The sequence below is a fragment of the Morone saxatilis genome, unplaced genomic scaffold (assembly GCF_004916995.1).
Source record: "Morone saxatilis isolate NCDOM2014 unplaced genomic scaffold, NCSU_SB_2.0 Contig12, whole genome shotgun sequence".
NCBI lineage: Eukaryota > Metazoa > Chordata > Actinopteri > Moronidae > Morone > Morone saxatilis.
Genome location: NW_023339674.1, coordinates 17,189,994 through 17,215,215, shown reverse-complemented (window position 1 = coordinate 17,215,215; position 25,222 = coordinate 17,189,994). Strand labels below are relative to the sequence as shown.

Here is a 25,222-nt window from a genome sequence, read left to right as displayed (position 1 = left end):
ATTACATAACTCGTGTATCCTTGTAGAAACTTGAGAGAGGGATGAGCATCATGATTGGTATTCAGTCGTATAATGTAATTTGGTATTCGTGTGTAAAATGACAATTACATAACCTTGTATCCTTGTAAATTAAGAGTGATGAGCATATTTGGTATCTCAGTCTATATGTAATTTGGTATTCGTGCAATAAACCTGCTGATATTGTATTCCTCCTACTTCAGCCTCTTTTTCAGTTTTCACTGTGCTGTGCCAAGACTGTGATTATGCCTCTGGTCTCTAAAAATTGAAATAATAAAAATTGTTGGTCACACCCATTTGTGCCTAGAGTTTGAGCTAGCAATTGTGTTCACAGGAAAATAGAGCCATTAATGTCTGTGTGAGCAGTTGTGTGACCTCTAAATTAGTAGGCTCTTCACAGTGGACAACTCAGCCAGCGTGACAAACTGCAGCTGGATTTACTTTTAATGATGTTTGAGCAGAACACACCCTGCTGACAGAAATCACCTAACTAACTCTGAACTGCTTGGGTTTTTCTGTTTGTGTGTGTGTGTGACAGGTAATATAAACCATTTCTGTAAACAGCGTAATGAGTCAGATTTGGTTCAGGCGTCGACAGACGCTATAGGATGTCAGATCCACTTACAGCAGGTTATCACGATGTGTCGATTGGCTGGCTTCAGTTTTTCCAGGTTGTGACCCTTGCTGACAGGTAGATCAGTTACAGCATAAACGTGGGCTAAATGGTCTGTCAAACATCCAGCTTTTCTCCTTTAATTTGCCATGAAGGTCTCTTAACTCTGAAGAAAAGAGATTCTTCCATCCAAATCATTTTGTAGGCACCATTCAACAGCCTTAGAAATACCAAGTGCCTGAATCTCCCAGCAGAGCTAAACACTCTCATTTTATTTTGCTGTTTGCAGGCCTTTTGGGGGGAATGAGTCAAATTGTGTTTGTACAGACAGCTCATCAGCTAAAGTCAACTCTGTTAAACCAGCCATCAAATAGGAGCAGGAGGCGGCGTGCAGAGGTGTGTGTGGTGCTGTTGTTACAGGAGACACGTCCCGCTCCGTCACATTCCCCTCGATGCTCAAATCTGTGTTTCTTCCCTGTCGATAAAAGCAGAGTAGGCTCTCATATCAGTGCACGCATCCAAACCCTCACCGACACACACAAACATTTGCACTTGCGCACACACATTCGCCACCCGTTTTGCTGTGAACTCACTCAGCTGTAATGACACAGCTAGTGTTGCCACAGTGTAGCTACAGATGGAAGCAATTATGGCGCTGTGAAAATATTTCCTGAAGAAAGGCGGTGTTTTGACTGGTGGAACAGCGGGATGCAATCACTCAGTAATTGAGGTCCACTGAAACATCAATGAGGCGAAAGGCAAATTGGAGATTCCTTGTTGTGGCGTCATGTTAAGAGTAGATGACGATCCACTGCGGAGCCAGGACCAACTCAGTCTTCCTCTCGGGTGGTTGTAATGTTTTGAGGAGCTTTGTGCGGGAAAGAAAATTTGTTGCCAAATTTACGACCGTGGTCTCATCTGATTCCATTCTAATTGCTGTGGTTTGGAATAGGGCCTGAGTTGAGGCTTAGGAGGGGGGAACCAATAAAGCCGACACAGTTCTTTGTATTTACATGGCAGCTAGTTAAAGCGCAGGGTCTTAAGTCTGCTGATGATAAATGTGTTGCCCTGTAGCTTGAACCCCAACAGAGAAAAAGACAGGAAACGAGAAAGAAAGAGAGGAGACGGGGTGGTGGTGGTGGGGGGCACAGTAGTTCATTTTTGTTTGATGCGGTCTCCTCTTTCAGACAGAGAGGGGACTCTGTAACCTTGACGCCACAGTCGTCCTTCCTCCTCTCGTAACTCCCTCTGGTGTCACTCCTGCAAGTCAGACACCAAGGGTAAAGCGAGAGAGAGAGAGAGAGGGGAGAATAGACAAGTAGAGGAAGCGTTGTGAGTAGCTGTGCATCCCCAGATGCCAGACTGTGCTCTAACTCACACATCTCTACCACCCCGTGGAGCTTCTGAGAGGCTTGAAGAACAGAGCTGATCCCCTCTGTGAATACAGAGGCTCAGCTGATGAAATATGAGGACCAACGTGCTTTATAACAACTGACGTGTGAGCGTGTGTACTTTGGGATAGCAGTGGAATAAGGGAAGTGGAATACTATACGTGCAGTTTTCGATGTGGAGATGGGGATTTTTTGAGCGAGAAGATAAGAATAGCAGCCTCAGCCTCTGGAAAGCTTGGTGAGGTGCGAGGACTCCTGAAGGGCTTCGGCTCTTTCATCTGACTTCCTACTCTGAGTCCTCCCTCCGCTGCTCACATCTCCTTCCCAACAGCGGGAGCCTCAGAGAGAGCCTTGAAAAACACGGGGGGCCTACTGACACCTCAGCAAGCCACGGGTCCTCGCTGATAGATGTGTTTGTGTGTGTGGACAAGGTTGCCATCTTTCAACGACTGGTTGATGTGAGATTTTGGGCGGTGATGGTTGAACACATACAGCCTACAGTTACTTACCATTTTTTTTTTTTTTTACTGTTTTCACCAAAAAATAAACCAACCCTTTAAGAGTCTGAACCTGTATTCACACAGATTTCCAGATCCCCACACATCCAACAGTTGTTTCATGCTGCAAGAGGCCACTGATCACTGCCGTGTAAAGTAGACCTTCAAGCGCCAAAGAAAGCGCCCAAATAAAGGGGGAAAAAACAGGTATATGCAAATGAAAATGAGCTGCTCATTATACAATAGTGTTCTTCTGAGTAATTAAAAAATTTAATTAAAGTTAGTTAAGCAAAAAAAATAATCATCCTGACAGATTCTTGGATTTGAAAAGAACATATCGATCTGTACCCACAGAATGTAAATCATAGACTGCATTTGTTCAAGTTCAGGTGGTTTTATCCAAGGTGAGAAAAAAGCCTAAATACATGTAATTACCCACGTTTGTTGTCCTGTAACACTTTTCAGAAATGTTTTACATAACAATCTACATAGTGTTTCAGTAAGTGCAGTCGCATATTCCCATGCACCAATCAGGATTTAGCAACATTTGAATCAAAATGTGGTGACAAATTTGATCAAACCACACCCTCACAATCCTGTTGAGGCAGATTTGAGTGTTCAATTCTCAATTAGTATGTTTTTTCTGAACTGTTTTTTTTTCTTTTAGTCATTAATATTTTATGTTATGGAGAAATACAAAAGTTTTGAAACCAAGTTTTGAATGTCTAATATTAGTGCTGCCACTTGCTTGGAAAAAGCAACAACCTTCATAAACTGACTGAAGGACACAAATAAAACTGTTGGGGTGCTTGATTGCAAAGATTTCATCAAATGGTACATCTTGACAAAATTAGACTTCATTTTATGACATTTTCACTGATTAGTAGACAAACTTGTTTAATAGTGCGCTAAAATTATGGTTATACTCTAAAAACATGAGCACTGATGAGACCAGTATGTGTGTGCGTGTACATGATTGGATTAATGTGTTGTCTTTTGTGTGATACAGATGCCAGCCTGGGCGCGTGAGTGTGTGTGTTAGTGTTAAAAAGTTGGAAAAATAACTGATTGGCACATTAAACACTGTGTTAAGGAACCTGGAGGATTTTTTTTTTTTTTACAAACAACTACACACAAACAACAGCTGAAGCCACAGGCTTTTCTCACTATCTGCAAAACTGAACACCAGACACTGGCATGTAAGGAATTTGGCTGAACTTACACAGAGCTGATGAAGAATAAGGGCCTCAGGCAGGTCTGTGGTCAGTGCTGAGTAATAGTTGTCCAATAAAGTGCGGGCAGGACCTGGAGGCGCTGTGTAATGCCTCAACAGAGAGTTCTGCAGGGTGACATCCAGAGTACTGTAACTACTCCTCACTCACACCAGTGGGGATTGTTTTTGTGTCTATCATTTAGACAGAAATCGACTATGGTGAGTTCCCCTAACTCCCTGCATCACACAACACTTTTCCTCCTTTCTGCAACACATCAATAACACTACTGCGCTTTTTTCACACTCCCTCTCCCTCTGTTTCACTCAGTCACACTCTCTCTGTCTCAGTCTCGTGCTCTTTCACTTCGTTTATGTTTCTTTTCCCTCAAACACTTCCTCCCTGCTCTTCTTTCTTTGTCACTTCTCTCAGCCCCGTCTTTCCTCTCTCTGTCTCTCTCAGTCTGCCCGTCAGCCTCTTCCTATCTCTTTCACCCGCAGGTTTGTTGCAGCGTCTTAGTATTGATCACCTTAAACTCTCTTCAGTCCAGGTCAGCCGACAGGCGCTGTGATTCTGAGCGATCGTTCGGCTCAGGATGTGTCCTAGCGGCATGTCCACCTGCGAGGCCTTGGCCCGTGTCACAGCGGAGACATTTCATTAAAGATGGCCTGTAAATTAACAGAGCAGGCGGGTGGCTGAACGAATGGGGTGAGGGTAGTTTCAATCAGCCACCCAGATGGCGTGCAGCCCCAACATGAGGCCTGATGGTTTAATCATTCTGTTAAACCTTCAGAAATTTGTATCAGGAACGAGGCCAACACTTCAGCTCTGGGGATGTGAACATAAAAACAAATTGGCATGTGTTTTCAGCTGGTGGGCGTATAGTATAGCACCGTACAGAGCTCTGATGTGATATATGGATGTAGCATGTGAGAAAGATTAAGTTGAAATTGCCTGGTCCATGATTTGGGAATGAGCGATATGAGCCCTCAGGGCAGATAGTTAGACTAATGCTATGCGGACCTGCTCTCCAATTTATAGCCTGTGACATGTTTGTGAATATTTATTATTGCCCTTCACAGTATGCTTTTGGCTTTGCACCTAAAATGAGAATATCAATTACCAAACGAAAGCACAGCCAACTCCGTAACCCGTAAGTTATAGGATATAGAGGAAAATAATAAAGACTACATCCTACTGAGAAACCCACACATGAACGTATACACACATGCACTCTCATGCACACAAAATTCTCTGGAAAACAATTTATTTCACCACAGTGTCCGCCACAGCCCAGTTGCTTTGTTTGGATTGGATGCAGCAGAAACTGCTAACAGACTCACCCTTGTTAAGCTGCCTCTTGCAAAAGGTTGGCCAGATTGGCAAAACAAGGTCTCCTGATATAATTGAATCCACAAATTCAATGAGGAACATTCCTGACAGCAACACGTGTGCAAAGGCTGTGAAAAAACGTTTATGTGAAAAAAAAAAACTCCTGTAGCTTTTGATTACACGGCAGCGGGAGGGAGTCAGCCTCTCCCCCGCCGATGATTTTAACACACAGTGCTCCCCTCAAAGTAACTCTAGACTTACCTCATTTACCCCAAGCAGTGGTTTTTCTATGAGCACGAAAAAGAGAGAAAGAAAGCAAGATGAGAGTTGAAAATTAAGATACACTGGGTAGCTAGAGTTGAAAGAGAGGAATGTAAAGGCAGCAAGAGAGTCGTGCAGGTATGTAATTATGCAGTCATCATCGCAAACCTTGACTCTGAGCCAGCCAAAAGCCTGATCTGCCCTCGCTAATAGACCCAGCTGAAGACCTGAATCTATTAACAGCAAGTTTTTTTGTGGAGATTTTATGGAATTTTAATTGCAAACACATGGCTACTGCACATAAATGTTTTAACATATTGATCACTCAAGTTCAAGACAGGCACGTCTGACTGGCCTCATGAGCTGAGGTTGGTTTTTATTTTTTTTCATTTATATATAGATATAGATAGATAGACATATAGATATATATATATATATACCTACATACTGTTAATTTTTTTTAACCAGTGAGTTGTGCAGAACTCTCCAGCAGCTTTCCACCGCCATGCTCTGAAAACACTGTCTGGGAGGGACAGTAAATGGTTTTACAATCGTTCCGAGAGTAAACACGGTTTACGAGCAAGCAATGTTTAGTCCAAGTAAGTTGCTGTGCAGCGATCCTGCTTGCCTTTAAATTCTTTCTCAGCGCTTTAATTCTTTCTCAGTTTCTTTCCATCCTTCTACACACATTGGTGTTAGCTTCACAGCTCACAACATGAGGTGTACTATGTTTGTCTGTGAAAGAGAGAGAGAGAAAGGTAGATGCAGTAGTGGAAATAGATGGTGAGATAGTGTATCTGCTAAAAGAAAAGTAATGGGGATGGTAAAAAAAAGTAAGACAGCAGGAAGGAGGAGGATGTGCTAAAAACAAGAAACAAAATAGTGCTTGCAGTCTTTCAACAGAGGAAAAGGAGAGGGGGATAATGAGCAAAATCACTGAGCCATGGGTGCAGGCGGTGCACGCAGTCACTTATTAACGCACACACATATTCATACATATATGCACACTTATTCACACGGTGGCGCACATGCTTTGCCACGTGCATCCCTGTCGTCACTGCGCGCATAAACACATTAACATGCAGAGAAATGGTGGATTTTGGAGATGAAAGTCCCTCAGATCAGTGGCTGTACGCTGACACAGTCGTAACCTATCAAGCTCAGAAGTGTGTGCTTGTGGCATCGACAGGTCCACCGGGATGCTGTGAAGTCTCTTTGTTCTGTTTTGATGTGCTGTGTTTCTAATACATGTATTCCAGCTCTCAGCCGCATAAAAGTTCCCTAGCCTGGATTTTGATTAAGAAACTTAAGAAGAAAACTTAAGAAAAACGTGTAAAATAGCTAATACCTCCAGACAGTAATCAAAACCAGTGAGAGTAGAGCAGGTGAAACAGGCTTTATTGATTCTATTTTGTGTTTCAATTATGTTTTTTTTTTAAATAATTTTGGTTGATTATGTTAAATTATGTTATTATGAGTCTTATTTTGGTAGTTTTGGTCATCATTTTGATCCCTAATATGTTTGTTAGGTTCTTCTTGAAAAGAACAACATGTTGTCTGACCACGTCGGAAATCAAAAGTGTCTATAGCTGTTGTTATTAGCCAAACTCGAGGAGGAGTGAAAAGCCACCAGTCATAGAAAGAGGGCAGACACAGTATAATGGGAACAGCGTGTATTTTCAGACAGCATCTTCTAAAAGGAATTCATAGTCTTGCAGTCATTTGTACATGTGAAATGTAACAGAAATAATTAAGTAAAGAATCCAACAAGAGAGCTTAGGAGAGATGATCAAAACTTGCTTACTTTCTCATCTCCACACAAATCGCTGCATGGAACGGGCTTGAATGTTTGATCGTTGGTTTCAGAAAGTTATAGAATTGATCGGACGCATACTGGCAGGTCATGATTAAACTCACTAAATTAATTGCTTGTGTCCTCCTTGATATCTTTCCTGGATACACAGATTCCTCTGATGCAAGAAAGCTCAGTGTGAAATCACCAATGATCATATTTATTGTAGCCAATGAATCTTCTGGTGGTCAAAGATGTCCATTTTCTAGCTAGCTTTAAGTGACGCATCAAAAGTGGACTATTTTTTAGTGTTGACTTTAACGGAGTAACTTTTTAAGCTGCTATCTCCATCAAGATCCCATGACCTCCCTCACTGAGTTAATTGCTGAGATCTGAGAGCAGATAGCTATAAAGAAATCCAACAAGACAAAGAACACAAGAGGTGAGACAATAATGTCTAGGTTAACCAAACAGTTTTCATGTACCTACACTTTTGGCTTTACCTTCAAATGAAGTTGTTTAGATTGTTGTTCCTTAACCTTTTTGACTTGTGATCCTTCTTATCCAAGCGGTGCAAGTTACATATATCTATAAGTTGTGAATAGTTGAACTGTTCAGTTTAGGGGCTCCACTAGTTCACAACAAGAAACGATAGACTTGTGACACATCAGAGAGTAGTTGAAATGTGTCTTTCTTCTTAACTTGTTAAATATCCCTTGACCCATCAGATTTAGCTGGAGGGGTCTCCCAGCTTAAGAACCATTGGGTTACATTCTCTGGCTTGTCTGATCAGCTGAACACTCAGGTTTTTTGCCAGACTTCATTGTAGTGATGCTACAGTGTTCCCAGCTTTCAGCAATTACTTTGATGAGTACAACACTATCATACCCAATGGAAATGATGGGCAAAACTATTGAAATTACACCCAAGTTGTAATAAACAGTGATTATCATTTGGATCCGTGCTTCTAATCAACATCAACATCACTGATGCTGGGTTAAAAATCCTCCTCTTCCCCATCATCTGTCTTTATCTCACACACATGTTCACAAGGCCATTGTCGAAAGCGCCGCCAAACTGTGTGCATTGGCCACGCAGATACACACAGCTTTTGCCAGTGCTCTAATCAAGGGAAATGTTTAACAACTGGCATGAAGCTAGCAGGGCTTTTCATTAATTTCCTTTCCTCACCGGCAGAATGGAGGGAGGGCGGTGGGTGGTGGAAATGAGAGCGGAAGACATGAGAGAAAACTTAGAGGCATCCGCAAAAAATCACTCCGATTAACATGACCACAGCTGTCACGATCGCTGTGTAACGGAAATATCACTTTGTTGCGCTGATATTAGATTTGATCGTGCAGGAACGACCTTGATTTGAAAGTGTGCGAGTAAAAGTTTCTCTACTTGTCTTTTGAATTTTTAAGCCATTAGTCCCATCATGCCGCCACCCCTGGTGATCAAAGGAGTGGTGGGTAAGAGAGAGTGATATGAAGAGAGGATTAACAGCTAACAAGAGGATTGGAGGGAGAAAAGGACGATAAAGAGTATGAAGGAACAGATGAGAGAGACAAAGGAAATCAAATGCCAAAAAAAAACTATGTGCCAGCTCCTTTGTTCTTTTGACAGCAATATATATATATATTATATTGTATATATATATATATATTGTATCATGTATTATATTGTACACAAATATCCTGTCAGTGTTGCTTTCAAGATCCTTTCCATCCATCCTTTTTGGTACAAACTAGGTCTCTTTTCTCCTCCAAACTCCCCTCCTCTAACCCTTTCTCTCTCCCCTTCACCTCTTTAATTCTCACTTACGCCCTCCTCTCCTCTCTACTTTTTTCTTCAGCCGTCTCCTCCTCTGATCTTGTCACCTCTTTTGTTTCAACTCTCCTCTTCCTTTTGTTTTATTTCCTTTTCCCTCCTCACTTCTCCTCCTTTCTTTTCCTCAACCTCCTCTCTTCTCTCCTCCTCTCCTCTCCTCTCATTGTTACGCTGTAATTGGAGCTGGAAGCCTCGAGACAAGCAGCTCAGTGTGCGTCAGGCTGACAGGCAGGCCCGTTGGCTTCTATTAAGCTTTAATAAGTGAGCAGGATTGGAAGAGGAGAGGAGAGTTGAAGGTAGGAGAGAGTGCGCAAGCTGCTGCTTCTACTGTCACCTCTTAGCAGGATGCAGGGAGACCTGCCTGCTGTCACAGAAAGACACACACTACCAAATCTATCCATCCGTCATTTCATTTTTTGTCTGCTTTTTCAGTTTATTGCCACTGGCTAAAGATGTCCTCTACATGTTGTGCATCTAAGAAAGACAGACATACAAGTGGGGGGAAAAGAAATTTGTTAAATAACCTACAACATATCTGAGTGTCCATGTCAAAGAGAAGTTAAGGAAACATATTAAGTGTGAGGCCAGTCTCTTTCTCTCTCTGCTAAAACGTCTATACACACATGCACGCACACACAGAAAGCCATACTTACACACACACACGCTTGTCAAGACCTCTCCTCCTGCATGAAGATGACAGCGGTATTATTGCACTGTGCAGAATTTAATCTGAAGTGCCACACAGCAACCCTGGACCCCAGTTGAGGTAAATGTTAGAGAAATATCTACAACCTCTGCAGCTGAGTGCAGCAAGAACAATTCCAGATGTGATGTGTGTGAAAGAGGAGATTTGCGGTTATACCCCGATTATGTTGCCTTTTCCTACATTTTCTGTGGTTGCAGCGCTTCATTTTTGTTTACAAAGTCATCAAGGCTGTAGTTTATTGAAAAAAATGAATCAGTTCATTACCTGACTTTTCAAACTCCTTCTGGGCCCTGTAAATGAGCACACTGGTAACCTCCAAATGTCTTCCTTTGTGTCGCATCTGCTGCCTGCAAGAAGAGCCTTTTTACTAAGGAGAGGAGCGATAATGTGATTGAAACTGGCAGTCTATCCAAATTGAATATTGGCCTGAAACTTGAAAATACATACAGCAGGAATCAGGGTTATGTTTAGGCTGCTGCAATAAAGATGCCAAGAATGTGTTCAAGGAGAAAAGAACTCCCAATGAACAAATGCCAAATTCAATATAAACATGGGTGCATAAATGACTACACAAAGACTAACGTCTGTGCATGTTAGCCTATGTAACCACAAGCTGGCTGTGTGACAGCACGAAGGAACGAAGTGAAGAAAGATATGTCGTGAGATCAGAATTATGAGCTGCCATCTGTTTTCAGAGCAATTTTGAGATATTGAGCAATCAAGTTTACACATCCCATTGGGCAAAACTAACCTCTTAAATAAACGTTAATACTCTGTTAAATAAACACTTTAAAATGCATAATTCAAACCACATGCATGGACTTACTATATGAAAAATTCTTCTGAACAATCCCATTTTAGATCAAAGTATTAGATGGGAATATATTTTTCCAACATTAATATTCAGAGGCAGTGATAAGCTAATGGAAGATGAAGTTAAAAGAAAATGAGGGAAGAAGAGGTTGTGGCATCAAGCAAACAAGAAAATGAAAAACAAATACACTTTAGGACCGAACACAATTCCGCTGATAAAACGTGATCTCCAGTTATTCCAAAGGATTTGTCTGATGGTGAACTGAACTGTGCATTTCACGTAACTAACAGGCTGTAACTAAGGCCGGTGTCTGTGTGTATCACTTAGCTTATTGGATTGGTGATAAAGGACTAATTAGTGCTGAAAAGGACATTGATTGACCAACAAGGCCAGTTGATTAATGCCAGGTTTCAGTCAATGGGAACTGCAAACTTGTTGAGAGTATGGACTCGCAATGACAGTGTCGAAGATCTATTGTCCAAGCTTTAAGATGAAATTGTAAGCGACAAGGTGGTCGATGAATGGTTAAATAGAAATCTGTGAAGGTACAGTCTGGCAGTGAACCAACTATCTAAATAAATAAATGAAAAACTCAGACAAGGTTCCTCTTTTATGCACCTCTTTTATGCACCAACTGCACCAGGTCCCATTCCTCGTAGGCGTGAAAACCTACTTGGCAATAAACAAAATTCTGATTCTGATTCTGATTCTCTGGTTTCGGATGAAATTCAATTTTTAGCCCTGCTAGCAACGTGTCTCTAAGAATGGCATTGCCACTTTGATCCAGACTAAAATACATACATACATTGCCATGGAATTTTGTACAGACATTTATGGTCCCTATGAGAAACCCTATAGAGTTTGATGAGCCCCTAACTTTTGATGTAGCGCCACCATGAGGCTGACTTTTGTGGGTTTTTTTAAGTGTCTTGACACAGATTCCCATGAAATTTAATACAAACATTTAGGCCCTTAGGATGAATGGAAATCACTTTTTTATTTATTTAGCGCTATCATTAGGTCACAGTGTTAATTTATCAAAAACGAACGACATTCCCATCAGCCTCAGCTGTACTTTTGTATGGTGCTAATGAGCAAATGTTAGCATGCTGAATAAAATAGTAAACCTGCTAAATATTACCTTACCTTCTACCTGTTGGCATTGCCATTGTTTGCATTGATGTTAGCATTTAGTTCAAAGCATTATGCAGCCTCATAGTAATTATTTTTTGGCCTTTTTCCTCGCTCTTTCTCCTTGCACATTGTGAGGTTATTGTAATTGCATTTTTGGAAAAGGCTTTGGGCCATGGTTACCTAAAGAAATAAAATAGTTTTGTTTTTTTTCATTTAGAACTATTTTTACCATATAATAATTGCCAGCATCTCCTCACAGAAAGAAAAAGCTAAAAACAAAGCCTGAGGTTTTTCTAGCTGTGTCATTGTTTTTGTGAAGAGGTGTTACTGGAGAGCTTTGAAAATGTGATTTTTTTGGTGTGCTCAGCCAACACAAACCAGCTTTGAGCTCTATCCTGTTGGGACATATATCCCCAAACCTGAAACTAGTTGGATTGCATTGTCTGTAAGAACAGAAATATTTCTTTCCACTATAGAAATAGTGTGTTTTGGAAAACTGGCCCTTTAATGTGTACAAGAGCACAGCATGACAGTTCAGTAGCCTCTCACAGGGTTTAAGCAGCCAGTCCCCAGCTTAATGTCAATGTGTAGAGTAACACTTTATTATGCCAAGCCACAGACCACATTAATTAACCACCCGGCTGTACAAGTATTTGCACCACAACCAGCTGCATTTGTCCCCATTAAAAATGAATTTGTCAGTCACTGAAAGTATGTTTGTTTAAAAAAACTGCTGCTGTTCTCTGTATGTTCATTCTTTCTCCCGTTCTTCGTTCTGCTCCTTTTCTGTGCAGTGTATAAGTGAGTAAGTGGCTCCCAATGTCTATTAATGACATCCATTTATTTTCTGGGAGAAAGGATTTATTTCACTGTCCTTGTGGAGACAGTCCTCCCTCTGCTGCTATTGGTGTTGTAATTTAACAACTATTACTATGTTTGTCTAAGGACCCAAATGTTCGAGTTTGCTTTAGGCGACTTCTTTCTCTCTCTCTCATTGTAACACCCTCCTCTTTCCTTCTTCTACTTTTCTCCAATCTGCTTCCCTTGGCACAATTTCATTGTATTCGTTGGTGTTGGTCCCAGGAGCTCACGCAGCAAAGAACAACTTTTCTTCTGGCATTTTCCTAATTGATCCATGGCAGCCCACGCTGTGGTCTAGCTGTATTCATATCTTCAATAATTCATAAACCGTTCTCTCGGAAGGATTTCATGTTCTTATACGAAAGAAATACAGAAATTCATGGTCTTGTCTGCTGATATGGTGCGCTTTATCTATAAACATGATGCCTTATGTTCATCCTTACAAAGAGTTTGGCATATAGATGGAACAAGGGGAAACTTATTTTTAACTTATTTTCTACTATAAATTCAAAGTATAGAAAACAAGTCTAAAAGTTTCAGGTCTTTGCTGTGTTTGTACATTAGACAAAAAGCTGAACCCGAGAAGTATCCAGAGAATTAACCGATTAGTATATGTGTTGTTGTTTTTTTTAAATCAAAATATTTTTTAAGTCACAAGTAGTGTATATAGCACATCTAGATGGGAAGTATAACATACTTTCATGGACATTATGAAAACTTTAACTTATTACTCACTATTAATGCCAGACTTGGCATCTCTCCCCATAAAACTAATGTTGTGAAACATGTTAGGGTTGAGAGCTATTCTCAATCAGGAAGACAGTTATTACAGCTATTAAAATCACCATCCACTTTACGTAATGAAGGCAATTAGCCAGAGCTACCTTGGCTGGAAAGCATAGGACCATTCCCACCCACAGAGGGGAGAGAGAAAATAGGCCATCTTGTCTCGCCATTTGTTAACTCCCACATGTTTAATACAGGAAACACTGATGCTATTAACATGGTTCCGCCAGTTGACTGATGGCTTTCTTTCTGTGTGTGATTGTATCCCCGTCTTTGCAGGAATGCTGCTCCAAGAGAGTTTCATCGAGGAGCCTGATGGCCTGGTGTCTGTAAACCTGCTGGTGGTTTCTGCTGTTTCGGCCTTCGCAACTGGAGCTGTCCTCTCTGGCCTCACTGTCTGCTGGATCATGAGTCACCGCCACCGCCACTCTCGAGGCTCTGGAGCGAATGGCGCCCGCCGCAAAAGTGACAAAGAGCAGAGCATGCTGGGGCAGGGCCGCAGCGGGTCAGTAATGAGCGTAACAAGAACCAGCGGCGGCGAGAGGCGTCGTTCACAGGCGGACAACCCCTTTGTCACGCCCAACGGTTGGCCCAAAGGAGAGATGGACCCAGGTTTGCTGCCTACCCCGGAGCAGACCCCGTTGCAACAGAAACGGGCCATGCGTCTCCCAGACACCGACTGGGACCAGAGCCAGACCTTCCTCACCGCTGTGGGGACGCCCTGCCCCAACAACTCTGTCATCTATCTAAGCTCCAAGTTCCTGCATGGAGGTGGAGGGGGTGGAGGAATGGTCCGGATAGAGGACCCAGGGGAGGTCATGCTGCCCCCGCACACAGAGCGCCAGCGCTACCTGATCCTAGCCACCCAGAGAGGGGAGCACGGTGGCAGTCGTCCCAGCGGCACCCTGAGGAACTCAGCGGGAGAATACATCTACCCCGCCACGCCGCAGGACTCCCCCGACCGACGGAGGGTGGTTTCCGCTCCCACTCCCCACATGGACTATGGGGAGCCTCGCTGGAGTCACGAGGCGCTCAACTACAACAGCAACAATGGAGCGCCCTATCACCCCCAGCGTCAGGCCCTCATCAGGCCAGATATGCATGGGCCTCGAGGGCTGGGAGAATTGGCTGACTTCAGCCATCTTCTAGGGAAGAACATGGGAGAGCGCACCCCCAGTGGCCAGTGAGGCGAAGTACGTGAGCCCTGGCACCAAGCTCTCTCTGAACACCCATTCCCTCCAACAGCAGACTGGAATAAATCAACCCCTCAGACTCACTGTCCCGGTCCAACCTTACCCTGTCTGTCCTCTCTCACTGTCATTCAATGTTCTGACGTCATTCAGCTGACTGAAGAGAGAGACAGAGAGAAAAGAAACAAAGAGAGAGTTGAAAAAGAGGAGAAAACTCTCCTCACGTCTCCGTTCCTCTGCTCTTAATCTGAGGCGCACCCCTCTGCTCTGTATGTGGTACGACCCGCAGAGCTTGACTTTGACACCACAGGACAAACAGAAAGGTAAAGCGAGGGGTGCAGCGGAAAGTGAATCTTCTCAAAGCAACATGTGGGGATTAAAAAAATGAAAAATTCGCTTGCAGCGCCAAATGTGAAAGGTCTCCCTCCACCATTATGTTCACCGTTTTGACACCATGGATCTTGTTTGAGTGTGAAATTTTGTTTCTGCTTTTGTTTTTTTGTGCCAGTGGCATCCAGCAGACAACAATGTGCTTTACTATGGATTTCAGATGAGACTAAAACTGTTGTAGCCGTGCCAGAGGACATTGACTCTCAATGAATCATGCAGTGTGTGTATGTGATTGTGTGTATGTGTGAATGTGAGTGGCCACAACAACCCCAACCAGTATCCTGTCTTTAACTGTGAAGTATAACTATATAATGAAGTTTCGTAAGGAGGAGGTTGATGTTAACATTATTTTCCTTTTTATAAACAATCACAGAGAGACAGATGGATTTTATTCTATGTCTCTATGAAGCTGTATGTGTTTAGCAATCAGAGGTTTGGATGGTTGACCAGTGGCTGGTGAAGGGTTGAGACACTTATTGTAATTTCTGTGATTCCCAGTACCTCAGAGGCAGCACTGGATAGAGCCATCATGAAGTGAAAGAAAGCAATAATAAGCAAGACACATGAAGATGAAGTTAAAGCCAATTTAATTTTATATTTTATAATATAATTGTTTTCTCAGCAAAGCAAACTGGAGTTTAGAGATGTGAGGAGAAGCTGGGTGCTGGGAAAAGGAACAATAGCTCGCCTCCATTCTTCCCTCCCTAGCTGCCTCTCAGTATGCCTGGGTCTGTCTGACCTGACCTGAGGCCCCCCTGGGCTCCGCAGTCCATTTGAAGGAGGGAATGTGAGCTGTGGCTGTCTGGCTGTCTGACTGGGTCTGTGAGGCCCGGCCGCTTGGGAGCTCCATTCAGGGCTCTTCTGCCCGACACTGAGCCTCTTTGTGCCCCAGAAGCAGGAGGAGACTGCGGCAACAAATAGCCGTTAAGAGTCAGGGACCTAGCCCAGCACCGCAGCCTAGCAGAATATCAATGAGGAGGACAGCAGCTCCATTCGTCATGTGAGATGTACCAACCAGGACCGGGCATCTCTTATGCTTCACCCACTCTGGTTATTCACTGGTTTGCCAGGACAGGGAGGAGCTGGGGGCTGAAGCTGGGGCTGAGGCCAGAGTTGGGGCACTGCTAACTGTCACAATGGTCATCCCTTGTGGCTTTATCCCTTTCTGTCTTTCAGTGTGTTTCACCACAAAAGCGGGATAAAGAAAACAGATGGGCATGGGTATACTTGGGTGTGGAGTTACTCTTTCACTCCGTTGTCTGATCTTTTGATGTTTTCTGTTTTTGTGTGTTCTCATCCGTTCTTGATTCAAATGTAGATCCAGAGATAGCTTTTTTTTCTCATCTGGGTCATGGTGTGGGGGTGTTTTTTTGTGTGTGTCTCTCTTTGGGTTTGTGTACATGAATGCTTTACTCATATTGAGTGCAAAAAAACAGCTTTGATCAAATTTACTCTCGTTCTCACCCTTCTTTTTTTTTCAACCCTGTTCCTTTCTCTGAGCCATTAATGTTGTGGAGCAGCCTTTTGCGTGACATTCACAAATCCGTGCTAACAGTGGCAGAGCCCTGCGTGGGAGAATGTATGCTATACAATATATTTAAACCTTTATACTTTACACAAAGAAGTGCAACTAAAATGGAAAAGCCGGGCTCTGCTCAGTTGAAGGGGACTTGAAGGGTCATATGGTAGATACACAGTACACACACAAGAAAATATCACAGTGTTCAAAAACTATTTTCATCAACATTTAACGTTTTCAGCCCCACAACTTAATTGACTTGGTTCAGCTCTCATCAGTGTCTTCTCAGTAATGCTCATAAAAATCATCTGTACTCCACCAGCTCAGCACCAAACGGCAGACAGACAAAGTTAGCAACTAGCGGGTGAACATATTGCCGCATTTAGCAGCTAAAGAGCCAGATATTTCCCTCAGGAGTTTGTAGAGACCAAAAATGAAAAGAGCTAAAAGGAGAATAACTATCGGACTTACATTCACCAACACAACACCAAATGTAATTGCTCCATAGCTGGATGGATGTGTAAGAGGCAACTTAAAAGTGGTAATATGCCAGTGTTGTGTTTACACCTTGTTTTTGCTACCCCCAAGTGGCCAAATAATCAATTAATGAAGGTCTTGTGTAAAAATGCTAATGCCTTTTTTAACAACAAACAACATAGTAATGACACTGTTTAAACACAAGCAGTTGTACAAGAACTTTCCCTGAATACAATTTTTTTGTCAAAGTTTAAATCTGATCTGATCAAATAAAAGTAAACAAGATTGCAAATCTGACCAAATATTCAATACCAGCTGACAGGACATACAGACACAGTGTTGAGGTTCAAAACACACACCGGCCCTAGAAAATACACAGCCGGAGCTGGAGGTACTGAGACAAGCCAGCGAAAGAGATTTATGAAAGCAAGGACAGAGGAGGAGGTCAGACGGGCGAACATGATGTTACTACATTACCGCCTCACCACATTAGTACAGTGTATTCTTTACGCATTCCACCCTGAAACAGGTCATTAGTATTGAGGATACGGAGCCCTCCACCAGCCAGGACCCTCATCTCATCGTCTCCATCTCGGCTGTGACCTGAGTGCTGCTTGTGTGTGTGTGTGTGTGTGTGTGTGTGTGTGTGTGTGAATGAGGCCTCTCTGTCTCGGCCGGCTTGCCTAGCCAGCCGTGTCCTCGCTCTGCATCTCCTCCGGTGTTTCACTAAACATGCTTGATTAGGCAAAGTACATTCCCGGCCCTCTAATGGCCTGATGAGCCCTTGAGAAGATTACTACAGACACATCAGCCCTGAGAGGGAGGTGCACGTTCAACCAGCTCTTTACCCCTCCACTAAGGGACACACACACACACACACATGCATACACACAAATATTGTCGGCCCTTTAACCAAATTTGGGATGCAATTGAATTAACATCAGAAGCAGAGCTCAGGCTTGAAATAGGCCGACACTGCCTGGTTCTAGGAGAGATACTGTACATGATGTTATCTTAATCTATGATTTGATTACCTTGGTTGAACATTACAGAGCAGCTAAAGAATTCAGGTGTAACCTCGTGGAAGTCAGTTGGTTTATTAAAGCCATCATGCTCCCTCTTCTTTACATACTACATGTCATTCCCATTCCTCCTCTTTCAACAGCTGCACTTTGTCTTCTTCTTCTTTCAAGCGCCCTTTTAGTGTTAACAGACCCGCACTTCTTTCTGCACACACACACGTAACATCTCTACCTAATACAGGCCTGTGCTTTTGTCCTGTTCCTCACTATTGAAGGTTAGTTAGTTAATTTAATGAGTCCGTGACAGAAACAGAAATCAAAGTCACTCACAAAATCCTGCTTTATTTCACATCAAATCCTTAATGTGTTACAATTTTTTTTAGACATTTTCAAATCTTCTCAAGCGGGAAATTGCTTTCCTTTGCTTAGAAATGATTTTGTGTTTTGGAGTTTTGTTTGTTAAATGTAGCACATATTGCCTCCAGTCCTACACACACACACACACACACACACACACACACATTATCCCTCTTTATCTCTATTCTATACACATCAGCACACACACACACACACACACAGAAATTCCCACCCAGCCCTCATGACCCAGTCTGTTTTTCTTATTTATCAGGTTGTGTCTGTGTGTTTGTTAAAGAGACCATGCCTTTGTGTGTTGTTGGGGTTGTTTGTGCCGTGTGGCCTCAGTGATGCGATGCCCCCCAGCCAATAACTGCCATCTTGCCCTACAGTGCTCGACTGTACTGTATGTGCGCTGTGCCCTAGATCGAGTCCTTGTATTAAATCCACCATCGCAGTAGGGAGCAGTGACATGAAGCCGCTCCCTTCCAGCCAACATCTGAGAGGGGAAGAAAAGCACAAAAACAAGGCAAAAACAAAATCAACATTTGCATTTTTGTAAAGTTGTAGATGTATTTAGTCAGCGCTGATCATTTCTGTCATGTTTGTTTTTTCTATAGTTTGTTTCTGTGGTAGATATTTGGTTTGAAATTATATGGAATATTATTGTATATGATTTCAATTTCAATTCTCTGGTGTGCTGGATTTGATGACGACAATGAAGACGAACCTGATGACTATCATGATTATTATTAAATTGACAGTGACAATGAAGCAGTACTGTGAGCAGCACTGAGGTGTTGCGTCCTGTTCGGATGCTGAATCTAAAAAGGAAATGGTAGAAGAAGAAGAAGAAGAAGAAGAAGAAGAAGAAGAACAAGAAGAAGAAGAGGAAGAAGAGTGAATGGACTCATACAGGCTGAGGTTCAAAAAGAGATTCTACTTTTCTCCTGCGGAGTGGAGTCTCCTGCTACTGTGAAGGACCCCGCAGTCCTGTGGCTCTCACCAGAGGCTGGCTCCGCCGTCGCCCCAGGGACCTCGGGGCAGGCTGTCATCAGATGACAACACATGTCCCTACTACGTGTACATAACCTTGATGCTTACATGTAATTTAAGTGCAGTAGCTGCATGACGACACAGCCTCTGTGTGTGTACAGAAGTAGCGACGTGTGAATTTGTACAGTACATGCAAGTGTGTGTGCTTGTGTCCGCGAAGAAATCTGTCTGTCGTCACGCAAAAAGCAACACATGCATGCACCCTCTGACAACTGCACAGTACACACACAGACACACACACACCACACACACACGCAACCATTCTCCACATTGTCCTGAGCTCTGCCTGTCACTCCGCATGGAGACTTTGCTCTATGTCAACTTTCTTATTCTAATAAACCACTCAGACATTGACTCCTAAGGTGTCATTATTGACTATACTGTGTTTGATTTATTTTATTTATAAACTTAAAAAAAAACCTCTTGCACACATGTCAAAACAAGAAGGTCTGTTACCTCTTACATAATTGAGTTGCACACTAATGGAAGAAGTTTTCACATTGTTTACTTAAGCAAAAGTAGTAATTTGACACATACTCTGAAATGTAAAGGTCCTGCATTAAAAACTCAAAAGTAAACATATTCATTTTGCAGAATGGGCCCTTTCAAAGTATTAAGTTCCTGAAGTCCCAAATGATGATATTGGATACAAGCTATTATCTTGTGCCTCAAAATGTATGCAGCATTTTCATGTGTGGTTGAGGTGGAACTAGTATGAAGACCCTTGCACACCCATGCAAACTTAAAGGTACTTTTAGCTTATTTTGCCTTATGAAATCTTTGTGGGCCTGAACAGACATCTTTCTCACTCTCCTGTCAGTTTTTGTTGCTGTGCAAGTTACAACCTTATTCTTTTTGTTTGTGCATGTAGTTTGGTGGCTTCACATAAATCCCAGCAAAGCTTCACCCTGAGCAGGTCTAATCAGACACATAACCTGTGTAGGTGTACAGGGCCTTTCATATGTAATAATGCATCATATTCTTCTGGGATCCAGCCCACTGATTTGGTTCACAAGAATTACCTCTTTGAGCTATTCTATCAATATCGTACTGTAAAGAGGGCTTTCTGGGCTGTTTGATTGGCGGAGGTGCTCGGAACTTCCTCTTTCTATCTTTTCAAAATTGAAGATATAGGAACAAGCTCATTTTATACGAAGAGGAAAGGTAGTTTTTTTACTATGATAACCATATATGTTCTTGTTTATTAACCTGCAGGAATTATATATTTACTTACTAGTAGTCAAATTATTTGTGTTTTGAAATAATTTGATTTAGTTTCAATTTAATTTAGTTTCAACTCCTGCCCTTTCTGCTTTTCTGCTGAAGGGCAGAGCCGTGACTTGTCTCCATTATCGTTTCTATTAGCTTTAGAACCAGTAGCTGTTGCAATCCGCAGGGACAGGGAAATTACAGGCATTTTCAAAGGTGGTCGTGATTTTAAATTAAATATGTATACAGAGTGATATTTTGTTCGACCTGTGTCCAATCTATCATACTCTATAACCAAAAGCAATTGGCGAGTCTCCAGGGCTATGAAAATAAATTGGACCACTACCCACTGATACCCTTTACAAATCAAGCGTGTACGCATACATTGGCAGATTGCTTGGGACCGAGCCGGCTTTTATCTGGGAAAGGCCGAGAGGGGGATGGAAATATTTTGGGAGGTCTTGCTTATACCCATAAAAGATATTTTGTTTGAAGCTAGCAATCTTGTATTGATACTCTAAAAGACAGACAACCCTGCCTCTGGTCGCATTAGGGGACTTAATGCTGATGATGGAACATTCTCCCAAAGATTATGTTTTCTCAAAAGCTTCCTGAAGAATACCTTGATTAAAATTATGGAGACAGGATTAACAATTCCGGTGCAGACAGACAGGACGTAACTGTCTCAGCGGTTTGTAAGCCGAACCGGGCGGCTGCCAGCCCCGTTGTTCAGTCCAATCCTCCTGGAACCCTAACATTCAGGACTCTGGGGAACAAGATTTTCTGGGGTTTCCACTCACGGGGGTAGAATTGGAAAAATGGTGGAGGACCTGCACTATTAGGTCGAGGAGTCGGGTCCCCCGTCCGAGTCGTATCTTTTGATGCACGAATTAAAACATCGCTGCCACAGAGCATGAGGGGCGTCCCCTGCAAGTACTTGGTAAATGATCTTCGGATTCCCCCTTCTGAACTCTGGCTGGCAGTGGGTTGTGGAAGCAGATGTGGGGAACTGGGTTTGACCCATGTGCTTGTGGCATGTGCCCTTGGCAGTCAAGTCCTTGTTGGACAAAGTGTTTCGACTCAGTGGGCTTCGATAATGGAAGTGGGAATAGTGATCGTTTCGTCCTCGGTTTCTGTGTCTTGGCTTGGCTAGGGCAGGGTGACAGGGCTGCTCAGTTGTGGTCAAAATGGAAGGATAGATATTTTGTAATAGTAAGGCCTAGCTTTTGGTGCTGCCAAAATGAATAGATTTTGGCTAAATTTGGGAAAATCCATAAGGCCGATGTTTGTTTCCCCCAATAGAAAACAGGTTATTTGAATTTCTCAACCTTCTTGGTCATGCGGAAACAAACTAGCGCTTGAAAGAGGATCCGATACGAACACAATTTGAAATTTTTGAAAGTAATGAATACAGAGCTACTGCTGTGCAGTCCTCTGGTGGGAGAACATGTTCTGAAAGTTTGGGGTTCCCTTTTTCTTGATCAATTGCACACTGTCGATGATTGAAATTGGACAATGTACACCGACAGCCATAACATTAATGATCCACCTGGACACACTGGTGGTCATGAATGTTATGCAGCCCCATACACAAAGCAAACTGGTGGAGCACTGTGGTGATCTGACACCTTTCTATCAGAACCAGGCATTAACATTTCAAGCCAGTTGAGCTGACAGGGTAGGATCATCTGTTTGATCGGACCACCTGGCTAGTCTCACTTCCCCACTTTGCCTCCACTAAGCCTTGGCCACCCATGACCCTTCTTGATAGGTACTGACCACATGCAGAACCGGGAACAACCCACAAATTCCTTACGTTGTCCAGTTTTTTCGCTGCTCTAAACAGATCAACTGTTTGAGGGACAAATGTAAACTTGGCTGACCTGATATATTCCCCACCCACTGACAGGTTTTTCATGATACCAGAATAATCAGTGTTATTCACTTCATCAGTCAGTGGTCATTATGTTATGGCTGATCTGTGTAATTGTGTTTGTTTTTTCTTTTTACTTTTAGCTTAGTTGTTGTGGTATTTGTTGCTTTTGTGTGTGGCTGCATCAGCCTGTTATGGTGTATTTTGTATCGACTGTTAAAATTTTTATCTTCTAAGTTTCTTTTCACACTAAAATGGTTGATATGGTATTTTAAATAAAAACAAATCTGAAGAAGTCTAAATTGTAAGATCTTTTTCTAATCCTACAAAGGTAAGAACATTTAAAAAAAGAGAAACTGGATAACACCTATTTTCCTTCATTCAGGAAGTTAATCATGTCAACTTATGAGTTAATCATCACCATAGTATAGTATATTTTCCTGTGTAGTGCAGTACAAGTATTAAGTACCATTTACTGAAAATACTTAGTTATACTTTAGTATAGACAGTTTTCAACTTTCAACTTTTTCTTTAGCATGATTTAATTTTTCTCCACACCAGGTGTGTGTCCGACAAAGTTAAGTTTACTTTATTTCAAACATCAGAAACAAAAATACCAAAACCTTTTACCCACCAGATTCCCAACCATACCCACAAAGATAGAAACAATATAAAGTACATAGTCATAGCAGCAAAATGCCCTTTTTTAATGTTTAGTTTTACTTCCCTTTTTAATTCAGAGTAATGCCATTCAGTGGAAACTAATGAAACACAGAATAATAAGTTAGCAGTCACTGTTTGCCCTATAAGCAGACTGATTTTTTTTTTTTATCAAGCAATAGTTCAGGCACATTGAAGACAGCCTGATTAAGTTAAGTGACTTCACCCGACATACAACAACATAAATCTGGGCAGGGTTGTTGTATTTAATGTTAATTTTACTTTGTTATTTGAAAACCTGAGTTCAAACTCTATTTTATAATTTGGTTTAATTTATTCTAGGTAATGGGGAAAGTTTGTTATTTCAAATTGCTATTTTGCTAACTTTGTCATGGAACCAAAAAGGGAAAACCATTAGGCTCCTCGGTCAGGCTAACAAATGACTACACTGAAGAAAAACACGTCCGGTCAAAACCTTGTAAATAATCACCCGTTGAAAACTCCATGTTCAATGTTACGATGCAAGATCAAGAGATGAAAGATTCAGATCAAAAATACTAATAGTTGTGGCCAACGAAAAAAAACTCAAATTACTCATTTGTGGTTCTCCTATGTCTATGTCCTATGGCTAAAAACAACCTTTAAAAACCCAATTAATTAATGAAAAATGAATTACCATGAAGCTAAAAACAAAGCTGATTTTCCTATTTCATCAAAGTTGACAGTGAGATTGTGATTAAAATATACAGTGTTACCGAGCAACATTATATAACTCAAAGCTGCACATTGAGCCGGTGTAGTACCATCAGTTTTCATTAGAGGGAGCTATTGCTGCATGAGACACATTAGGGCTGTTGCAATAAGCACCAAAAGCCTGGAGGAAGACTTCTGTAGACTTAGTAAAACAATCATAAAAATTTCCTTTACCATCAGTTCATATTACCCCGTGCAGACGTACATTTACATCACCCTACTTCTTGACACCCCCACCCTTTCCCCTCCTCACTGTACTTCTCACCTCTTCCTTTCCCCCTCCTCCCCATCCAGCTCTTCATCTCTCTGGGGAGCCTATCAGGCCATTTCACATCTGTTGAGTGGTGGAGGACCGTGAGGACCTGACAGGGGCTCTCATTTGCTGATGTTTTATGGGACTGAAGCCATCCAGTGCTGCAGTGCTCGAGTGATAGGAATGGAGGAGGAGGAAGAGGGGTGGTGGTGACTGTGTCCCACCCTGTGTGCAATTCCACCGGAGTGTTTGTGGCATCCTTGTTGACTCTCCTCTGCAGATTTAAGGTGACTGCAGGTGCCAGCTTTGGGATAATTTACAGCTTGTTTACACCCGGCCAATGTCCCATCAGATCTGGGAAAAAGTATGAGGGAGTGTATGTGACACTATGCCGTCCCTCTGACTCTCCTCTGTTATCTATCCATTTCCTTCTTCCTCTACCTTCCTCCCGTCCTTCTCTCCAACAGCCCCCCCTTCACACACACACACACTCATTATGATGAATCTGATTAATGAAGAGGCTGAAACAGTGCCAGTGGGTACTCTCCTTGATTTGACTGCCTACTCCACAGCTGAGCTCCACGTAATGCCAGCTGTCATCCGTCTCACCATCTCAATATTTGGACTCAAAATACCTTATTTTTCTCAAAAGCTAGGTATACTTTTCCCATACTTTTTGTAGGCATGCAACAACAAGGCATATTTGCCTGCGTCAGAGGCTCAGTTGTTAAAAGAGACGTTAATATTAGGGTGTACAAGGGATTAAGCATGCTTTCATAATAATAATAATAATAATAATAATAATAATAAATAATAATAATAAACTTTATTTATAAAGCACCTTTTTAAAAGTTACAAGATGTTGTACTGTGCAAACATTCAAAGATTAAACAAGAAAAACCATTAAGATAAAACAGTAATATAACAGTATAAACCATAAAAACTACACCCAAGGGCAAAAAAATTACATTACAGAATAAAGTGCTTACGAAACAGATCAGAGCAGCTTTTTAAAGCTATCAAACTTGACTCTGCTTTCTTTATAATAAGGGTTTTTTTACCGCAAAATTTCAATGGTCCAAAGCACTTTTAACTCGGCTTATGAGCACCCATTGAACAGTTAACAGGGTAAATGAGACAATTAACACCCTAACTGAAACCTTTAATACCTGTGTCTTGCGCAATGAACATAGCAGCAAGGGGGCATACACTAAAGCAGG

The 25,222-nt window shown here is 42.1% G+C and overlaps 1 protein-coding gene across 1 annotated transcript in view; it reads left to right on the top strand.

The window, feature by feature from the left end:
- Window positions 1-19,608, top strand: part of sema6bb (sema domain, transmembrane domain (TM), and cytoplasmic domain, (semaphorin) 6Bb) — a 122,190-nt gene extending 102,582 nt beyond the window's left edge. The window contains exon 17 of the mRNA XM_035653190.1: window positions 13,526-19,608. Within this exon, the coding sequence (XP_035509083.1) occupies window positions 13,526-14,433 (908 nt within the window). The 3' untranslated portion in view covers window positions 14,434-19,608. The remainder of the gene's footprint in view (window positions 1-13,525) is intronic.
- The last annotated feature ends 5,614 nt before the right edge of the window (window positions 19,609-25,222 follow it).